At 30.5% G+C, this 22,298-nt stretch overlaps 2 protein-coding genes across 3 annotated transcripts; both read left to right on the forward strand.

Moving 5' to 3' along the window:
* The first annotated feature begins 6,561 nt into the window (after positions 1–6,561).
* Positions 6,562–7,173, forward strand: LOC112522233 (transcription factor MafA-like). 2 transcript variants are annotated; one of them, XM_025131335.1, is made up of 2 exons: positions 6,562–6,684; positions 6,890–7,173. In XM_025131335.1, exons 1-2 carry the CDS (start codon positions 6,573–6,575, stop codon positions 7,072–7,074), a joined length of 297 nt encoding a protein of 98 aa, XP_024987103.1. In that variant the 5' UTR covers positions 6,562–6,572; the 3' UTR covers positions 7,075–7,173. The 2 variants fall into 2 exon arrangements, with proteins under 2 accessions (XP_024987103.1, XP_024987104.1); XM_025131336.1 differs by having other exon boundaries at positions 6,893–7,173.
* Positions 7,174–18,018: 10,845 nt separating this feature from the next.
* On the forward strand, positions 18,019–19,893 carry LOC112521978 (transcription factor bHLH75-like). The gene is made up of 6 exons (XM_025131005.1): positions 18,019–18,434; positions 18,668–18,784; positions 19,025–19,090; positions 19,209–19,277; positions 19,351–19,428; positions 19,628–19,893. Exons 1-6 carry the CDS (start codon positions 18,057–18,059, stop codon positions 19,739–19,741), a joined length of 822 nt encoding a protein of 273 aa, XP_024986773.1. The 5' UTR covers positions 18,019–18,056; the 3' UTR covers positions 19,742–19,893.
* The last annotated feature ends 2,405 nt before the right edge of the window (positions 19,894–22,298 follow it).

Below are 22,298 nucleotides of genomic sequence, written 5' to 3' on the forward strand. Positions count from 1 at the left end.
TAATCATACAAAATAAATATAAAAAAAATTAAAATGTTTTTTCGTAAATTAATAAATGTTAAAGTTTTATGTTTTTTTGTTTCATAATTAAATATTAAAACTTTGATATATATATTTTTGAGAAAATTGCATTAAAATGGAATCAACTTTCACCTAATTCCTATTTTGAGGAATCAACTTTTAAAATTATCATTTTATAAATATATATTAATTAACTAAATGTGAAATTGTCCAACTATATTTTTATTAATATTATATATAATGATTATTTGAAATCATCATTTAACTAACAATCGTAACTTGTATGTATACATGTCGTTATAACCGGGTTGTTGGTTGGTGGAAGTTTGAGGTTGTTTTTAAATTTGGTTTAAAAGTTAAGGGGTGTGTTTTGAAAATTGGTTTAAAATTTTTAAATTATCCATTGCCCCATATATTTTAATGCAAGTTAATTAAGATATTTGTTTGTTACTGGGGTTTCTAGAAGAGAGAAAAAAAAAAAAGGAGAGTCTTCTGTGTGTATTCTCTCATTCTCTGTGCTTGACCAAGAAAAAAAACCGAAGAAGGAAGAAGAGTCTAATTTTGTGTTTTGAACTAGATTATTTGTTGTTGTTGTTACCATCTTTATCTTTTTATGATTATAAGCTGAGTTTTATTATGAAAACATTATTTAATGTGTTTTTGTATGAATAAATCGTACTGTTTCATACTTAAATATTTGGTGATCATATACAATTTATTAATATAAATTTTGGGTTTTCATATGATTTTATCATCTGATTGTAATAAATGTAACAAGTTATATATATGAAATCAATATGTAATTATTTGAATTTCATGTTATAAATGGTTTAGTTATATGCATAAAAAGTTTTGACCCCAACCATTTAAAGCAATGATGACTAGGAATGACTGCAATAAAATCATCGATTTATCGTTTAAAAGATTTTATATTTATCTGTTAATTATAAATGAAGATGTGGTCGAGAATCAGATCTCATATGAAAAAGGATATAATATATTATTTTAAAAGTAAAAGAACAATTATTAATTAATTTTATCTTCATGTTGGTGTCGCTTTATTTCGTCATGTAATTGGTTGAAGATATTAAGATTTAATGTTGAAATCAAACATATTATTTTCCCTTTCCACGTAAAAGATTAAAAGAGAAGTTAAACATTTTAAATAAAATCTATTCTATAATAATATAAGTTTGAGTAAAATGTGCGAAATAATAATTATTTTTATAAATTTTTTTATTATAGCATTTTATTTTTAGATTTTCTTGCATTCAAAATGTTTTTTTATTAAGGGATCGTACTTTCAAAAATTTACCTATTATAGCATTGGGTAACTTTTTAAATTAAATTTACCCATTATACCAAGTTTCTTTGTCATCTCATCGTCTGTGTAGGCTGTACATATGTACGATAGTGCTGACATGATATTTCTTATTATAGCATTGTACTTTCAAACATAGCCCTTGATTTATGTGTTATTTATCCATTCCTACTTTTTTTTATGCCTAGTCTTTTCTCAATTGAGAAGTCAACCAACAGGTCAATCCTTCCCTTATATCATATCCATTTTACAGTTTAAATAAAGGGCGATTTCCAAGTTTCAAGGAAGAGTGGATTAGCCTAGAATATCTTGATCCACTAGAAAAAAGAATTACCATATACAAATACAAATACAGCTGGAGATCAATAACCCAAAAGCTTTCACACAAAATAGCTCAAATTCATATTTCAGCTTGGCTGCCAACACTATGGGGCGCCGATTATTTTATTATAACATCACAAATTTTCTATTACAACATTATACTTTTAATTTTAATATTTTTATTATTTAAACATTCTAAATTTAATCAAATATATATACTAAAATAACTTTGATGTAATTAAAAGAACTTTGTGAAAAGAAAAGAATTCAATATTATGATTAGTAAATTAAAAAGCGTTTTTGAAAAAATAATTATTTTTTCTTGTTTAAGATGTTTTTGGTAGAGACCAAAATAGATTAACTATCTTATTTTGAATGATTAAGTCTTAAAATTATTTTTTTGTATGAAAAAAGCATTAAATGTTTTCATTTTGAATGATTAAGTTCCAAAACTATTTTTGTAAATGAAAAAACCATTAAACCTTTTCATTTTGAATGATCAAATCTCTATACAATTTTTTTGAATTATAAACTATTAGACTTTCTCATTTTGAACGATTAAATTATACATGTTTTTGTAATAAATAAATCATCAAACTTTAAAAATTGATTATCTACATCATTTTAACATAAAAAACTATTTGTAACCAATTAGAAATGTCTTAAAGTAAAAAAGGAAACCTAGATCAATTTTACCGTTTTCAAACTTTAAGCCCTCTAAACCCCTCGAAAACAAAGGTATCACTCCCCTTCACCACTTGTTGCCTAGCTCGTTGTTGTCCGTTCTTTATATCGACTATCATACTGTTGCTCCTGTTAGGCTGCTATCTATCTCTTTTTTTGATCTACTTTTTAAGGGTTACAAGTACTTTTGTTTTAAGATGTTTCTAATCGGTTACATGTCATTTTTTGGGGGTTAAAATAATGTAAGTGATCAATTTCTAGAAGTTAAATGATTTATTTTTATCGAAAAATGTTTAGGAATTAATTATTCAAAATAAGAAAGTTTAATGGTTTTTTTCATATAAAATAATAATTCGGGGACTTAATCGTTTCAAATAAAAATGTTTAATAGCTTTTAATTTAAAAAAATAGTTCAGAGACTTAATCATTCAAAACAGAATAGTTTCTTAGATTTTTCTGAACTTTTCCCTTTTTCAAAAAATGAGTTTTCTAAAATAAAAAAAATAGGAATCCATACGTTCAACTTTGATACAAGTTACCCTACTTTCAGACAATGTACTTAATTAACAAGCATTGCAATTACTAATATTTACGATAGAGCTTCATTTACGATTTACGAAGCTTCATAAGGTTCTAACCTTATAAAGAATTGGCATTATCAATTATTGTTTTTTAAGGTGTCATCAAATGGTCGTTAGCTCTTTGTTCGTTTAACTCTAAAGACCTCTCATCTTCTCTATTGGAACCAGATTATGATTCAAACCCATCATACATTGGATCTTGTTTTCATTTTGTTTTTCTTTTTATGTTCAACATCTTTTGATGTAGATTCCGACTCCCGAAGAAGGTTGAAAATCGGATAAATATGGAACGATTGTTACATCTCCGACGAATATGTGATTTATTGTTGTTCATCTTTCATGAATTGGAAGCTTGGGTTGCAAATCCCATATTTACCCTCTTACTTCTTGTGAATCTGGACTAAAGATCATGGATGTAACTCAATTTGCTATATGAAAAATAATTGGGATTCTCACTCATTTTAAAATTTGTAACGTCCAAGTTCATTGACTGAAATGGTGTTGTTTTCATAAATAATAAAAATACATCTGACATGTAGCTCATTTGGCATTAGAACGGTATGACTTTGCCCAAATACAAGACAGGTTATGGGGCCAGCTAGCCTAAGACGCCTAATGAGCTAAAAACTATCCCTCATATTGGTGTTCTTGGATATGTGCTCCATGTGGGGCCTGTTAGAGTTGACGGTAATCAATTTTTTACCTAAATAACAAAAATATTAAGATTTTATTTGATATCACAAAACATTTGTACCATGTACTACACTTGTCCCATCAGGATCTTACTATTAAAGATGGAAGTGCAAAAGTTGAAAACATGGAGATAAGTTTTGTTGTCTCGGGCTAGCGTAGGAATGAACAAATAGAAGCAGATCAATTTCATATGGAGATAAGTTTTGTTCTTGGTGATTTTGTGTTCACGTTGTTTTCACAAAGTGGTCACAACATGCTATAATAACATGTGGTCACAATGTTCAATTGAAACAATATATTTGATAATGATTCACATTGTGCTTTTGTTCACAAGTATTCTCAAGGATAGGCCGTAGGGATGAGAGAGACTTGAAAATACCATAATGCCCCTATGGATGTTTTGTTTGCCAAAATTACTAAAATTGTTAATTTAACTCATAATTTAAATTAGTTTGTGATTGATATTAAATCTCATGGATTTCCCAAAATGGTCGACTCTTATTTCAATTATTAGTCAACATTCAATGTATATTTGATAAATCCAAGAGTTTTTATGTTTATAACATTAAATGAGATTTTAATAAATCTATGATTTTTTATAAATATAAAACTATTTTTTTAACCATGGATTTAAATAAAAACTTTATATCTATAAATGACAAATATAACCCCTCACTAATTCCATGTTTCTTCTCTTTTCCTTTTATATTGTTTAGATATAATCTTAATTCACGGGTAGGATTCTTCCTTTAATTTGATACAAGAGTCGAAGGCTTTTTTAACATTTAGTCAAAGAGAATTAGGGTTGTTTGGTTCATTTTTTATTAAAACGTGTATAAATAAAGCTGATTGTATTAATAAGGTTGTCGGTATAATAATAAATAAGTTATTGTTCGTTGTTGTGTTGAATAAACAGTTTGAATGTCGAAAATGACCATTTTACCCCCAGTCTTATTTTTGTTTGGAAAAAACAACTGTTTGATAAAAATGTTGAATAAATGACTTTTAATTATAAAGAAAATATCAAAATGTAAACTTTCTTAAATAAAAATAACTTGATTTAACATAATAATATGAGTTTAATGTTCTAATCACCGAAATTGAAGACAACTTTAGGGATATTTCAGTTTCTGCTCACTCACCAAATAAAGACTAATAAACGCTTAACTAGAGCCAAGAAAATCCCCCAAAGCAGTCATCATTCTTCTCCTTGACGCTTTCTTTCAATCTCTCAAAAAACAGTTTTCAATCAGAACCCACTTCGATCAATCCCTAAACAATTCCAATTCGATAAAAAAATAACAAACAAATTATAGTAGAACCATATAGAGAAACCACATCTAATCGAAAACCATCAAAACAAGGAAATCGAAAACCTAGAAGAGCAAACCATAAGGAGAAATAAAAAACCTTGGTGAGAAACTGTGGAGACACAGAGGTTTGAAGAAGTTGTTTGAAGTAGAAATTGATATTGGAAGCGTGAACCAGAGTGCCTTTTAGAATATGGTTTTTTTTATTGCGAAGGTAGTTGGAGAAATTAAATGGTTGAGTGTAAAGGAGTAATGGTTTCTAACTAACCGATTAAATCATCGGCTTAGTGAATAAACCACAACCAAACACTTATTTATTGTTGACCGAATAAGTCATATAGGCTATAAAGCTCATTAAGGAACAATCAAACAACCCTTAGATATGTTTGAATTAACAATTTGATGTCACTAGAAATGTATATATAATTACACAAAGTTAAAAATTAGTTTTTTGTTTGACATTTTATCCAGAGTAGTTAAAAGAGACAATTTTAATAAACAAAATTCATTAAATAAATAGAAAAATAACTTTCATTTTGGTTATTCAAGTTATTTATCTATATTATATTATAAAATATTTGATAAAAATTCTTAAAACATATTCTTAAACACAAAATATTGTTCATTGGTAAGATAAATTTTGAAAAAACTAGATGGAAAAGAGTGAGAGAGATGAATGAAAGAAATGAATTGAGTGACATTTGAGTGAGCAGTTTACCAATCTTGTTTCATACTGCTGATATTTTTCCACCTATTTTCATGAGTCTATTTTATCTAAGTCATGCCCGTGTATCAAGTATACCCTCTAAGGTTGTAAATTTGTTATGGAGCACCATCACATCTTGAATTATAAGTTACATTTCAATTGTTGAAGAATTTGCAAAACTAGCTTCAGAACTAATATAACAACCGAATATTTAAGTCTTATTGAAACAAATTGTAAAGTTTAATGACCCAACCATAACAAAAAAAAATTAAGGGTTGTTAATCAAGTGTTTACTGGATAAGTATTTATCTGATGTCACTTGCCATAACGGATGGAAATGACAATGATCAAAGACTCTTACCCGATAAGTGTTTATCAAAAATCCATTTTAAGAACTAAAAATGTTACCCGATAAAGTAAGGATGATGATTATTGTTAGTAAGCGCTTACTTGATTGGTAATTGAGTACTTAATAAACGACCCCCTAAATATATCTAAATTGAAATTTTCAAGAAGTTGTTTGTTATTTAATTAATAATATTTTTTTGGTCTTCAATTGAATTGGTAAAATTGGTTATATAAACAAAATTATATTATTTTAAACTAACAAAATCAAATTATATTGTATTATTTTGATAAAAAAATGTGTTACAAAAGTTAATCCTAGTTTTAAATATGATGAAACTTAACCATCAATGACCATAAGAGGGAGGCGTGTTGGATGACAGGAGGCTATGATATCATCAAACGAGAAGATGTCTTTGCGGTAATTAACTACTACCATACTCTTTTCCTTCCTATTAATTTCCTTTATCAACGTCGATAATCATCTGTTTAATTCTAAACAACCGCATGAATATTAAATACTGCTGATACTTGTATGCTATAAATTGAAACTACTTAAACATGATCAGATTCACTCATGCATTGCAAACATGGCCTCAATCTTGAAAGGAGGAGGAGTACTACTTGCCTTGGCTCTCATTACTATCATCATCCTTGGCTCCTTTTCACACACCATACCGTTGGTTGATGCCCAAACCCCAGGTACTCGTGCTCACCAACTTGGTTCGTTTTTTAACATATTTCCAACATTTAATTGAAATATATAAATTTTGTAGTCTATTATATCTTGCGTTTGTATATGTTGGTTGATTAATACATTGGGTGTAAAGGAAGTTTCACAAATAAGTTGCAAGTTTCCGGATTCTTTTGATAAATATTAATTAAATAGTTTGAATTTTGATTGTAGCAGCTACAGATTGCAATTCAGCAGTACAGAGTGAAATACCTGGGTGTGGTGATGGTGGAGGTGGAGGTGGAAGTGGAGGATCATCGAGAACAGAAGGAAGTGGCCCAACACCTGCAGGTGCGAGCAGTTGCCGCGGAGGTTGTTGTGGTCAGAATAAGTTTGGAGACTGCATATGTTGCGAGTAGTACGGAGGCCGATCTCCTTAAGTTATCATATAACCTGTCTCTGTCATCATAATCCCTTGTTTAGGTTGGCAAAATAAGATTTGGTGTCCTTTCTCGCTTTCTTTTTACTACATTTACCTAAAGTTCTGTGTATGCAAAAGTTTCTTGTTTTGGGTCTTCCAAAGAAATTATATCGTTACGACTGTTGAGATGATTGATACAAGTAGAAACAAATTGCAATCTTGCCTCAATTTGAGATGCATAAGTGCTTTATGCAAGGGTTTACGAGGCTCATTGAACAAACTACAACGATTTCGTAGGTCCAGGAATACTAAGATTCAAGTTTAAGCATAACCACAAATATGAAATAACCATCACTACAAAATTGGTTTTATAGGACGTCTAAAATGTTTAAACATCCTACTAAAAGACATTACAGGGTTTAAGTTTATAGAATCAAACCAAATAATGTTTTCTCTTAAAGTGTTACAATATATTTACTTGGCTAAACTTCACCGAACGTGATCTGACCACATAAACTTGAAAATACATGGTGTATAAAGTATCTATATCTACACAATTAACCAAATAAGCAAGTTCACAAACTTTTGAACATAAATTTGGTGGGATCGAGGATGTACTGGAGAACCTCAGAACCTCGGGCAATCGGGGGCACACGCGTACAACATGTCACTACACTCGGGTTTGTTTTTGTATCACAATATATCATGACAATTTTTTGGCTAGATAAATAGCTGTAGCATTCCAAAAATCCTTGTGAATAACGGCTAAGTGTTGTTGCCAATGTTTGCAATCCTTAATCAGCGAGAATTTTGAAGGAGGCTCTAATGGAGTTTAGTGGGGTCTCGGGTCTAAAGCCAAATATGGGGAAGAGCACCTCGTACTTGGGAAATATTGTGGACAGATATGTGTTATGTGAAGAAACAAGGAGGGCTGGGCACTCGTTCTTTACCAGAGTGGAACAAAGCTTTGCTTGCAAAACATGTTCGAACCTGGTGGATGAGAAAAAGTCCCTTTGGGTTAAGTGGATTCACACCTATAGACTCATGGGAAGAAACTTTTTCGGATGTTCAGGAAGGTTTCAATTCGTCATGGAGTTGGAGGAAATTTGTGAGAATCAGGAGCATCTCCAGGGATCATATTATTCATGAGATTGGAGATGGGGATAATATTTCAATTCGTCATGGAGCTGGTTTGGTATTCTCAATGCATTCCAAAACATGCTTTTATTTTCTGGTTGGCCATCAAGGAGAAACTTAAGACACAAGATCGTTTGGAAGCATGGATTGTGGAAAAAGGCATATTATGTTTTCCGTGCAATTCTGTTAAGAGATTCTCACACTAGTCTCTTTATTGACTGTGCTTATGCTAAAAATACATGGACTGGTCTTATGGGTCTAGCTAGGCTGGATGATATTCTAAATGCCATGGGATCTAGTATTCTCACAATAGATTGTAACAAAGGATATGGAGCATTAATCAAAGACTTATGGTGGCTGCTGTTATTTATTTCATATGGCAAGAAAGAACTCAAGACTATTCCAGGGGAATAAAAGATGTGAAGAGGTGCTTTGCAAACAGATAAAAGAATGTTTTAGATTAAAGCTTATGGGGTTGAAGATAAAGAAAGGTGAGCAGAGATTCCTGGGGCAGCCACTGTGTGAAATTTTCATATGGATGGGGGTATGATGGTATAGATAGAAGGAATATCATGTTCACATGTGGAGTGTTTTGATGGTTAGTGGTTGGGTGATAGTTTTGTATCCGAGTTGCATGGGAGCTGATTAAGACCGTTTTTTGGCTCTTAAAAGTTGAATTTGCTGCCATAAGAATGGATAGAACCAATCTACTACTGTGAACTAATAAGGGTGAGAATGAGGGTTACATAATGATGCTGGTTCAAGGCCTCTTAGCTATGTCCAATTCATTGTTGTCAATGGCGCGGGGATCTCTGTGGCTCAATTTGTTGGTGGTTATCTAAATTTCATTGTTTGGCGGGGATGGATGCAAAAGCATATAACTATTGGGTTTTTAGATAAATGGCTTTTTCTTTTGTGTTGGCCTTGGAAATCTTGGTTCTCTAACTTGGTTTCTAGTTGCGAGTTGTCTTAAAGTTACTCTCTTATTGGCTGGATTTTTCTTTTATGTTGGCTTTGAAATCTTGGTTCTCTATCTTGGTTTGGAAGCTTTTAACTACAAAGACTGTCGAGTCGATGAAGATCAATATAGTTCATGCTAGTGTGTCCATCGATGGCTGCTGGATTTTGGTGATTTTTGATCAATTTTTTCAATGGTTTTATTGTGGCTGGTGGGTTTCACTAACTTGGTATGAGAAGGTTGGGCCTTTTTAGTGACCTGTTTCTACTGCTGGGCTTTTGGTCTATAATTAATCAGTTTCAGTTGTGTGTAGTGACTTACGGTGGTGCTCCTAAAAGATTTGGGGCTACTTCGTTGCTGTCGGATAATCAATATGGTGTTGGTGAGTGGTGAACCAAATTTTGGTGTTGTCATTTTCAATCCATATTTTGGTTTGGGTCATCACATCAATAGCTATAGACTATAGTTACCATTTTAATTGTGGTATTGATTGATAACTTTGTGATTAGATATAGTTATAGTCTGCTATTACATGTCTTTAATCAATCATCTATATTATATTATAAAATATTTAATAAAAACTATTAAAAACCATTTTTTATATATAAAGTATTGTTTATTGATACATATTAATTACAATTCAAGATTGCAAGAAAATTGTACGTAAGTATAACTTATCAAAACTCTATTTTTGAATTCGTGTAACTAACAGCGGATAAACATAACCAAATACAGGAGATACATCTCATTAAATATTAAAAAGTCTAAAAATATAATTAGAATAATTGAATTCTAACTAAATAATTAATTATTATCTTTATAAAAAATTATATTACTAAACAAAAAAAATTACTTCGTTATTAAATCTGAAATAAATGATATCCAATGCAAAAAAAAAAACAAAAATAAGGTTCTTATAATAACTTCCATCAGGCTGATGCTCATATGTGGGTTTGAGATGCTTTGAATGTATGATTAACAAGTGAAAATATGTTTAACCCAAAAATAAAACACAACGAACTAAGCAAATGGACCAAACTTGGAAGTAAACATCACAAATAAGGTGGTCAAATCAACACGGTCGCACAAAGGGTGCAATAGCAAGAAGATTGAGTGTGCACAACGGGATAAAGGGTGCACTCAAGCATATCTATGCAGATTTTTAGAGTAAAATCTTTTAGATGGATCATTGGGATTGATTTTTAACATCATTTCATGCTAAATTCCATTCAAGATCAATATCTTGGCGAAGAGAAAATTTTGGGTCTCTAACGGAAGTTTTTTTGTAGAATCCTCCACAACCACAAGTGGCTGCAGGAGGGTCATCGAAATCCAGCCACGAATTTGGCACCAAGCTATGGATCAAGGGGAGACCAGGAGACATGATGTTGAAGACAATGACATGACAATGATCGATGGAAGACTAAGCACTCGAGGCTAACATACTGGGGAGATGAAATTGTATAAGTCAATAGGCATGTAATGCGTTTTTATTGCTACAACTTAGAATAAGATAGGTGTTGTGAGTGATACAAGATTAAAACGTTTTGGTGATGGCCCAAGTGTGGTATGAGTTTTGGAGGTGGAATACCATATGTCGAGCATGATACATTAAATGTGAAGGCACTGACAAGTAGGTCACACGACCCATACCTATGTACAATAATCAAGTCACTTTAGTAATAAATGTTGTTTGAATTCATCGACTACTTAAAACTTAACTGTTGTTTGCAATTACTCTTACACCTTGCTTTTTACCAATCATTTTTCTGAAATCTTTTTTATCTTCAATTCTTTATTTTGCAGTGTTTAGCAAACTAAGAGGTTGTTTGTTTACCTCATAATAGTTTTATTAAGAGACAGTTTTTAAATCGCTAAAAGGTGAATCTTGTTTGATAAAAATAAAAGTATGTCTCTTAACGAAGAAACAAGAACATAAAGTATGAAATTATCCAAATTTGAGAACTCCTAAAAAATTATTACTATAAAACAAAAATATTTTTGAAATATATTATCGTACATAAGAAACTTTGAAATTATACTTTAGGGGAGAAATAATATTTTAATAGATGCATGAAATATTTTAGTAATACAATCAATGTTGTAACCTATAATTATTGGAGTTCAATGCATTTTTGTTTTAAAGATTTGAAATTTTCATTTTCTAGATAAATTTTGAAGAATCTGTTTGAAATGCTCTAAGCTAACTTACTAAAACGTTATTTGGAGTAGTGTTTCAATAAATTTCAAAAGTTCCTTTATCACTTTTTATTCAAATTATTCTCTTGATTAATATTAATTATTATTTAATTACTAATAAATATTAATTATAAATTACTGAATAATATTAATTTCAATCTTTATTAATTTTAATTGTAAACTATTATTATTAACTATTTTTTTTATTAACCTGAATATCCAATCCGTTATGCGAGCCGACTAATCCCAGTGCGACCACCTGCTTTGCAGATAGCCCGGAGTCACCACATTTGAACTTTCGTGGTCACAAGGGGATTTTTGTTTCTCCTTGTATTTGAACCTGGGATCTCCTGGTACTTTTGATCTTTGGAGTCAAGCTCAAACCATTCAGGCATCACCATTATGGTTTATGATTAACTATTATTAATAATTAGTTCATATTAATCTCAAATTATTAAATATTTTACTTTTAGATTATTCATTAATTATTTAGAATTATTATTGATCTTATAATTAATTTTGTAGTATTATACCGTTATTATTTTTTAATATATTTAGGTTCAAAACGCAAATATAAAGAATTTAAAAATATTTTGGTAAATTACATAAAAAAATAAAGTTATATTTCTTTTGTCTTATTTTGATAAATATTTTAATGAAATATTTAATTTAATTATTATTCTTTTAAAAAATTTATTAATTATTTAAGATATATAAGGTTAACCAACTTTATTTTTATTCCTATCACATGTAACCGCTATTTTAAACCATCATTTAGTTTTAGATTTTTTAAAAATTTGTATTTAGTTATATAGATCCAGATTTTTTTATATGATAAATAAATTTAAAATTCTATTAATTAAAAATATTACATTATTTAATTTTTTTATCATATAGTTTTTATTAATTAATATATTATATTTTTTAAACATATTACGAAATGTTTAAATTGAATAAATTTTAACATGTTGTCTTTTGTAATTTTGCATTTTCTTCAAATATTTTATTAGTTAGTTTGTCAAACGTAGCATTAATAAATTTAACTAGTCCTTTATATATGATATGAACAAAAATAGAGTTCGTCAACTTCACATATTTTAATTAGTTAAAGGTTATTCAAAAAGTAATAATTATTAACTAAATTAAATATTTTATTAAAATCATTTCTCAAAGTTTTATTATCTATCAGACATATTACTTTAATTTTTATGTAATTAACTTACAAAAACATTTTTAAAATTGTTATGTATGCTTTTTGGCGACTTAAAATAAATCATATGATTAATAGTATTTCTAATATTAATTAGTAGTAGTTTACAAATAATATCATTTAATAGTTTACAATTAGTATTAGTTAATAACTAATATTTAGTAATAATAATTAATAAGTAATATTATACAAAAATATAATTAGAATAAAGTAGCAAAAACTCACCGAGTTTATTGAATGTTGTTTCAAGCTCATCCAAACGAGATCTTTTTCATAAATTTAAAAAATAAGCTAGTTTCGGTTCTCAAACATTACCTTTTTAACGATAAGGGTGGTATCCGATTGGTTTGGATTTGAGTTCCAAAGTTCAAAAGTGTCTGAAGTCTCAGGTTCGAATCAAATGAGAAATAAAAATCTTCTTATGAGCATGGAGGTTCAAATGCAATGACCCGGGTGGTCATCCTGTATTTATAGGTTTATATAGTAGGTTGAATATTCAGGTTAAAAAAAAACCTTTGTACATTCGAACCACTCCCAAAACAAAACCATGGAACAAGTTCAGGCTTCAATGCACGCTACAAGTATTAAAGTCACTATATCTAGTGACGGACCCTAGAATTTTTGGATACGGTGGCACCATATAAAACGGTTGCACCTTCTAGAATAAAATGGTTGTACCTTTCACGAACCTAATTTTTTTACCTTACCACGAAGGAACAATACAGTAGCACGTGCCACCTAACCACCCTTCTAGGTCCGTCTATGTTTGTGGTCCTCCTTGATATACCATAGCAGTAAGGAGGTGGCAATCCAATGTAAGTTCTTAGGTTTGAGGCTGCACATCATCCACATGCCTCTAGGGGAAATGTGATTTACCTCATCTATTGTAACATCCCAAAATGTGAACCAGGACGAAAGTAGTCAAAAGGTGCAAGTCATAGTCCTAAGGATTAAAGATGCCTAGTGGGTGAAAATTCATGGACTAAGGGTGGTGGAAACTTGTCAAAGTAAGAAAAAGTGGGATTACTCCCACTTCATCGAGATTTCAGTAGGAGGTGGAGGTTTGCTAACCTCTTGCTTTGTTAACTCTTCCTCCATAAGAATTAAACTCCTATTTGCTTTTAAACTCCATGCGAAATCATACGAATTAGAGGGAGAGAGAGAGAGAGAAGAATAAAAGAAACAAAGGAAAGAAGTAAACAAGGGCATCGAAGTGTTGGTGGGTCAAGAACAAGTGCAGAAAGGAAAATCATCACCAAATTGGTTTTTAGATTCGTTTAGAAAGTGAGATTCAACCTTTTAATGTTTTAGAATATGGGTTTGATCCCATGAGGTGTAAGCATGAAGCAGTAGTGATGATCTTGACCCAAAGTTCATCAAAGTGATGAATGTGGGATAGTTCTTAATGGGGAAGTAGGTCAATATGGGGACCCAACATCACGATTAACTAAGTTATTATCAATTTCACATCAAAACCTAACCCTAATCTCCATCAAACACCTCTCATTTGAGTGTTGTGCACGTAGTTTACTAAAATAGCAACATAATTTATAAAACTTGCATAAAATGCAATCTACACGACTTTTTCGACTTCACTTCTAACACTTCATATTAACTTATTTAAGGTGTTTCAACCTCTATATCACCATTTAGAGCATCCGTTCAAGTTTTGGGATAGATTTTTCCTATTTAGGCACTCTAGTAATTACCTACCCGATTTACATTTAGGCAATGTACTTTGTGTTTTGAAGCCTCGCATCATCTAATTATGTCATTTGCGAGGTGTTGAGACCAAACTTACCTCCTACATCTCATTCTAACTATGAGTTCTACTTATAGCTCACTAGTACACTTTGCATTTTAGCAAATTCTTTTTTTACACAATTAACACATAAAACATGCTTATAATACATATTTAGAATCACCAGTTAAACATATTTAAGAGGGTGGATGTTACACATAGTCCCCAAATCATAACCTTAAAGTCTTAAATAGAATAAATAGGAAACTTGATTCCGATATGCTTTTTGAAGCCTCACAATTAATTTGTGGCAAACTTGATGAAGAAAAAAGGAGATGTTTTGTGACAACCCCGATTCCAAGTCTTAGTTTGGTTTTAATTTTAGGGATTCTAGTTTAGGGTCTTAAATTTTCATCAGTTCTGTATCAAATCTAAAATTGATCTAAACTTGTTAATTTGTTGACTTCCTTGTTACATTTAACGTTTTTCTTTAAATATTTAATGTTTTTGTTTTTTTGCTTTGAATATGGATTTGAGTTTTGTTTGAATTTGGGGTTGGGGTTGGGGTTGTTTTGATGATTGTTAGGGTGGGTGGTACGTAGTTGGTGATGGTCACCATAAAAAGGGGATTGGGGAAGAGGAGTAGAAATTAAGACAAATTTGTCCTTCATGTGAGGAGACATGACCGGGATAATTGGAGATAGAGTTAATCATGTTAATTCAATATTGGATCATTTGGTCTCTAAAAAACGGAATACCGACCACTTATGTACTTTATGAATTTTGTGACCAAAACCAAAAAGCAAGCATGGATAAAGGACCATGAATATAATTCACGCTATTTATATTATTGATAATTTGTTTTAATTATATTATTAAATAACATTATAAAACAAATGACTTTTACTGTATAAAAAAATTACCCAGGGAAATTTCCTTCAGCGATTACCGACGGATCACTCAGAAAATACCAACAATTCCGGTAGAATACGATGTTTTTCAAGAAAATAACAACGGATCTCGAGAAAATATCTGAGCAATTTGTGAGTGATTTGAATTATCCATCAACTTTTGTGACGGTTTTGTGAAGAATCACTCATTTAGCGACAGATTTCCCAGAGAAAATCGGTAGGTAAAATTCTTCCATTTAGTATTGTGTTAGAATTGACTTAAGTTTTTAACATATCTTTCTTGGTCAATTTACAATTCTCGTCTAGCTTATCAACTAGTTTTTATTAAATGTGATTATTTAATCAATCAACTTACTTGCAATAAAACTAGATTATGAGCTAGTTTGTCGAAAATAACATTAATGTTTCATAAATATTGCAATCTTAAAAAGTTGGAATTGAATAGTTTTACCAAAATGTTTTATAATAATATAGATGAACGGTTGATCTGTTCGACTCTGTAAGTTTTTATATAGGATGGACAATCAAAAGGCTAAGAAGTAAGTGAGGAGGGCTTTGTTTCTTCAACTGCTTAGATTGAAAGTAATAGTGGTAGCGTAAATGATGGTGGAGGCATGCATACAATTTCAAATATTAAATCGGGTTAGTGGATGAGTTGGGTTCATACGAGAATGATAATTGGTACTTATTTAAGAAAAATAAGAGAATGATCGAATCACATGTGATTTTACACTAATATCACATACAAAATCATATGTGATTCACGAGACCTTGCCACCCAGCCATAGTGTCACCTGCACACTTTTTTTGCCTTTAATGTAAAATCACATGTGATTTTGTACGTAATTTGATTATTCTTTTATTTTCTTAAATATGTATTATTATCATATGAACCTACCACTAGTGGATGATTCATCAACATTAAGCGTATAATTAAAACCCAGAGCTAGCATTTGGTGTAGTGACTAAAACTCCTCAAACAATTAGTCGTATGAGTATAATCTACGGCTAAAATTCTAAGGGTGATATCAAGGCCTTAATCCATGCAGTCAAAGGTAAGATGAAATGGCAATCTTTGTTTTATAGTTCTAACAAGTTCAAAAAACCGTTATAACTGAGGATCGTCAAGATAACTATGGTGGTGAGTATTAATGAAGCTTCGGTTGTCAACTTTTAAGAGTCATTATGAGTGTGATAAAAGTTTTACGATGGTGCAACTATCATCATAGAGACCACATAATCAATTAGGGCCTCTACTTATTTGAGAATAAGGTAAAAAAGGGATCGGAAATTGTGACTAGTCATGAAGTGGATTAGGACAACTTAGGAGTTATCAACTTGAACTTGGTGACAAAATGAAGAAAACAAAATAAAATAAAAATCGATTAATCGATTTTTGCCACGAAGAGATCTTAAAGTATATTGATCTTGCTTTTTAATTAGTCTTTCCTATTTGAAACTTGTATGGGTGAAAATTGAACATTCATTAAAACAAAGTCTCTATTTTAATGAACTTTTAAAAAGATATTATTAAGCTAATGTGGCCACATAAATCCAATTATTGATCGTATGAAAAACAAATAAAATACTAAAATTTGTCCATCAAAGTCAAAATTTCATTTTGATCCCTAACAAGTTATACACGCTTCAGTCCTTATCAGTCATTATTAACTTTTGATTTGTCAAAGTGAACAATTTTTGGTATAATAAAGATTTGAAATATATTTTGGTACTTAAAACAAGAAAATGATTTTTGAAACAATTGTTAAAGCATCGTTACATGAATCTATATAAATATAATTAATTCGGTTGGCACTTCACTTGTTGATTATGTCTTAAAATTTGCCCAAAGAAAACTATGAAACCAAGCAATCTTGAGCACGGTCCCATACATCCCTCAACAAATCTCATGGTTGATTACATTGAAATCCATTAGAGATTTGTGACCAAAATCACTTCACATACCTTGGGATACATGCATTGGAACATTAAACTTTAATGAAAAAGAACAACCCACCAACTCTTCGATTAGTGACCACCATTTTTAAATTTTTGCTTTTGATGGGCACCAAATATTGTACAATAAACAAGAAACAAACCATGGGACCCAAATTATGGATATATCTCCTGAAATTGGACCCACTAAGGGAACACAACCAAAGAAGCTGGAATTTCCACGTGTCCCTTTCAAACCTATCGATTTTAAGTCTTTAATTCGATTCTATTTAGATGACATGACTTTAAGATAATCCATGCATCGCTCTTTTACCGACATGTTATTGAAACCATTTTGTTTCAAATTAAAAACCGTCAAAGCTATATATATATATATATATATATATATATATATCAATGTTATTTTTATAGAGTATTGATGAAAACGTCTATCATAATCCATTATAAACGATAAGTCTCAAGGTCTTTATATGTTTGTAATAAAGAATGTTTTTGAAGGAGATCGTTATATTTTTACTATGGGTGTCATTTACGTATTTTGTTCTGACATGCCATTAAAATTCACCATTTGCATTTGAAATGAATGTGATACCATTAAATTTTTTTCTGTGCATAATTTGGAACTACATGATATAATAGTGATTAGATGACAATTCCTCTGGATTCAAGCAAATTGGCATCGGTATTTAACTTCACTCTCTCAATAAAATCCAAAACAGATAAGATTAAAAACACATAAAAGAAGGAACAAGGAGACAAAGACAACTATGCATATATATAGAGAGAGAGCGACCACACACAACTTGCAAAGAAAACCCTCTTGTCCAAATTTAATACAAGCTTTGTATTATAAAAAGATTCATCATATATGGAGGGTTTCACATCAAATTTCCATAGCTTCAAACCTTCATTTTCTTTCATAGACGTTGATCAAAATATGGAACTACTTAACCAATTCTCAATCCAGTACGACAATCCAAGCATGAGTTCTCAGAACTTCATGGGGTTTTCAAATGACAATTTCTTCTCCCAACAGGTTTTACCACCACCTGATTATCAATTCATGCAAACCTTTCAACCAGTTTTTCAGCATGAAAAGAAGAATGTCATGGTGATTCCTGAGCCGGTTCCTTTGGGTCCGGTTGTTAACGGGAAGAGAAAAGCCACTGATGTATCAGCAAGCAGTTCTGGGAATTCGTCACCGAATCCCGTTTCTGAAAACGAGATTGATGAGAAAAAATATCAGGTAACGGCTTTAGCATTTTAAGTTGCAAATAAACAAACGTCTTGCAACAGTATATATGCGATTTGGATATATTGTGGCCGTATGTCAAAATATCTCATTTTTCAAACTGTTGTACGTATCATACAAATGATAGCTCTTTTCTGAAAACGTAGACTAATTAAATTGTCTTCTTTTCTAAGTCTAACTTGTACTTATGGTTCTCTCTCTCTCTTTTAATTATAAATTTTATATAGAGTTCAGGAAAAGGCAAGAAAGCAAAAGTGAGTGAAAATGGAGAAGTACCAAAAGAAGTGGTACACGTTCGAGCCAGAAGGGGCCAAGCAACCGATAGTCACAGTATTGCAGAAAGGGTAAGCTGGAAATTTGTGTTTTTGTATATTGCAAAAATCACCATTACTTTTGTTAATAAATATCACGAATTAAAAAATTGGATAATTTTCAACGAACCGTAGAAATGTAAGTGTGAAAAAGAACATTTTGATTGACAAGTTAGTTGAAAAAGAAGCGTTAATTTGTTCCCTTGGAAAGTGAATATTTTCGACTATGATGGTTAAAAAGTCAATTAATAATTCATTTTTGTTGCGGAACAGGTTAGAAGAGGGAAAATTAACGAGCGGTTGAGATGCTTGCAAGACATTGTTCCCGGGTGCTACAAGGTAAATTTCAAGACAACATCAAGCATAAGACATCTTCCGAACCTATGCATCATAAGATTGTACCGTACAAGTATATGTTCATCTTCCTAGATTGATGGAATTGTTGATATATTTACAGTCTATGGGCATGGCAGTAATGTTGGATGAGATAATCAACTATGTTCAATCGTTGCAGAATCAAGTGGAGGTGAGTTGAATGAACTCATTAATTGTAGACAGAAACAAAAACAATAAATACTGATTTAATTTTATCATATCAGTTTCTTTCCATGAAACTCACCGAAGCAAGCCGATTTCCCGACTTCGACTCAGATTCAAGGCCTGTTGTTGCATATCAGGTAAATTTATCTGTTGGTTTTTGATGTGACTTGTTTTTCTGCATTAAATAATTAAAAAAGAAATATATAAGCATCAATTTGAAAATAAATAAATGATATTATATGTATTTAATTAATTAGGGGAATGGAATATAATAATTGCATAAGTGGTAGATAAAGATTTGGTGATTAAAGACAAAATTGGATTGATGGCATGCAGATGGGAAATGCAAATGGTGGAGTGAAGATGCAAAGATTGGAGGAGAGAGAAGAGATTGGTCCGGTTGACCTGAGTTTTGGCTCTTATCCTTCCTTGCCATACCATACCACATAAACAACATCCCTCTTCTTTCATACATACATACAATTAATTAATTAATTAATATGTATTATTAATTAATTAATATATATTGTTGCATACATACAAAATGTATAACCATTACACGATTATTGGAATAAAATCAAAGCTTCCATGCTACGCGTTTATTTCTTACACTTTCTATGGTTCATATCAGTTGTTTATTTCTGTCTTATTATTATCATTATTTATATTAACAAATCAAATTCAATATCGAATTGAAATAATTAATGATTAATAGGAAGAATTAATGGTTGATCATCAACATTGTAACGGGATATTTTTATTGAATTAAACGATATATCTTTTTTTTTAAGAATCATCTGTATTGTGTGGTTAGAATTGACATCGAATAAAACAAAAAAAAGAATTATAATTTATGCTCATAAAATTATATGTATATATATATATATCATTAAAGTAATAGTTGAGGGATATATTTGTCCCTGGCCCCCTTCCTCTATGGCTTTTCAGTTGTTCAAATTTTTAATTCAGATGCATTGTACTTGGATTTTATTTGTATATAGTGGTCCACTTCTTGTCCATGGTCACCTTCAAAATCTTTTTTGAATCTTCAGATAAATAAAATAAATCAGTTATACGATTTATCAACTATGTATCAAAATAATCATTATCGATAAATATATCATCAATTAAAAAATCAAGTTTTCATTTGACTTTAATCTTGTAGATGATTGATTTGGTCAAAAGTAAAAGTACTCATTTTTTTATGATAGATTAGTAAATTTTAGGAACGGTTATTAAGATGAATTTTGGATGATAAAATTCTATACATAAGTAAAATAAAATCTCTTTTGATATATAAATTTTGCAAACAATTTAGCAATTAAGTCACCAGTTAAATCCTTAAGCGGTTTATGTATTTCCTGTTAACTTTCTCACCCTCTTGATTCTTCATTATTTCTTATCTTTTTCATGAAAAACAAGCTATATAAATTAAAATAAAACCCTAATCCATGGCAAAAAGAAAGCAATAAGTGAAATTTAAAGCAAGCGTCAAAAATCCAAGGTGATGCTTCTTCTAAGAAGCTTGATAGATCAAAATCATTGAATGTAATGTTGCTCATTAATGGGGTGATTTGCTAGTTCATGCAGTCAAATAAGTATTTGAAATGTGGGTTGAATGGTTTATATATATATAATGGACAAGCATTCGTTGTGGTTGCAGTTACATGCATTGTTTGAAAGAACTTTGATGTTTGAGATTGAGAATGTGTCCAATTTCATGAATGTAAGGGTGAGTCAAGGTTACTAGAAAAGAGAGGGATGGGTTTTGTATAGTAGAGACCAGGTCTTAATGGAGAAGGGAACTAAGAGTTGGGATGGATGATAAGAAAAGGGTTTTTTATTATTTGATTTCCAAATTTCTATTTAAGAGTCGTTTTAATTAATGGTAAAACATAAATAACCTTTTTATTAAATAAAAGCCTTGTGATATGGTTTACCTCACTTTTTACGACTTTGTTTCCAATTTTCTACAAACAGTCGTTTCCAATCTATTATTATCACTTAATTCATCACTGTATCTATCGGGATTGTGCTCTTACACTCTTATGATTGATTTAGAGTTTTGGTTAACGTATTATATCGTTATAACTTTCCTAAAATAAATCAACTTTGACCAAAGTTTATATATGGAGAGCCCCACAAATAGATAGGGGTTGGACCCATAAATCCTGATGTTGTTGCCAATTCAATAACTTAATCATTAAGTGGATTAGAATCTCTCTCTCCATCTATACAAAAGAAAAAGGGACTTCTAATAGAAAACCCTAAATAATAATAAATAAATAAAAAGAATATAAGTTTTCATTAATAATTAGATTAATTGATTCGAATGACATAAATAAATAAATGTTTATAATTTTATCTTTAAATTAATTCCAGTTCCCTTATCTTTTTAATAGGAAAAAAGTGAGATATAATTAAAATTGAACAAAAACGATCATTTTATTTAATTTATTTTTTATTAATTTTGATGTGTGTATAAATGGGAAGTAGTAAAAAGGAGTCGGATACAATGGATGTGAAATTGGCCTACCAGAAGACTACAGCTTGAACTTGGCCCACTCCTGGATGGGCAATGTGGAGACACTCATCACTCACCCCCAGCTTCAACTTCACTTGCAATTGCATTGCATGATAAGAGCTTATCAACCTTTGAAAGCTCAACCTCCACTTTCAATAAATTTTAATTATATCTTTTATATTTCATACAAATCTTTAATTTTTTCTGTGTCATATCGAAAAAATGAAACGTCTTATCTAAAAGGCGTTATGATAAGTTTATAGAACGTTTTCGGATTAATTAACAAGTTTTTTAGGATGTTTTTAATACAAAGTGTCGCATTAGCAATTTTACACGACATTTTTTATAAAGTATGCTATGAACTCATTAGGTTATTTTGAAATATAAAAAACATAAAACTCCTCTGATTATAAAAGTTACTCTTACAATAAAATCTTCTTGAAGCTACAAAACATAAAACTCCTCAGGTTGTTACATGTGCGC

Source organism: Cynara cardunculus (genome assembly GCF_001531365.2).
Source record: "Cynara cardunculus var. scolymus isolate 2C chromosome LG 11, CcrdV1, whole genome shotgun sequence".
Classification (NCBI taxonomy): domain Eukaryota; kingdom Viridiplantae; phylum Streptophyta; class Magnoliopsida; order Asterales; family Asteraceae; genus Cynara; species Cynara cardunculus.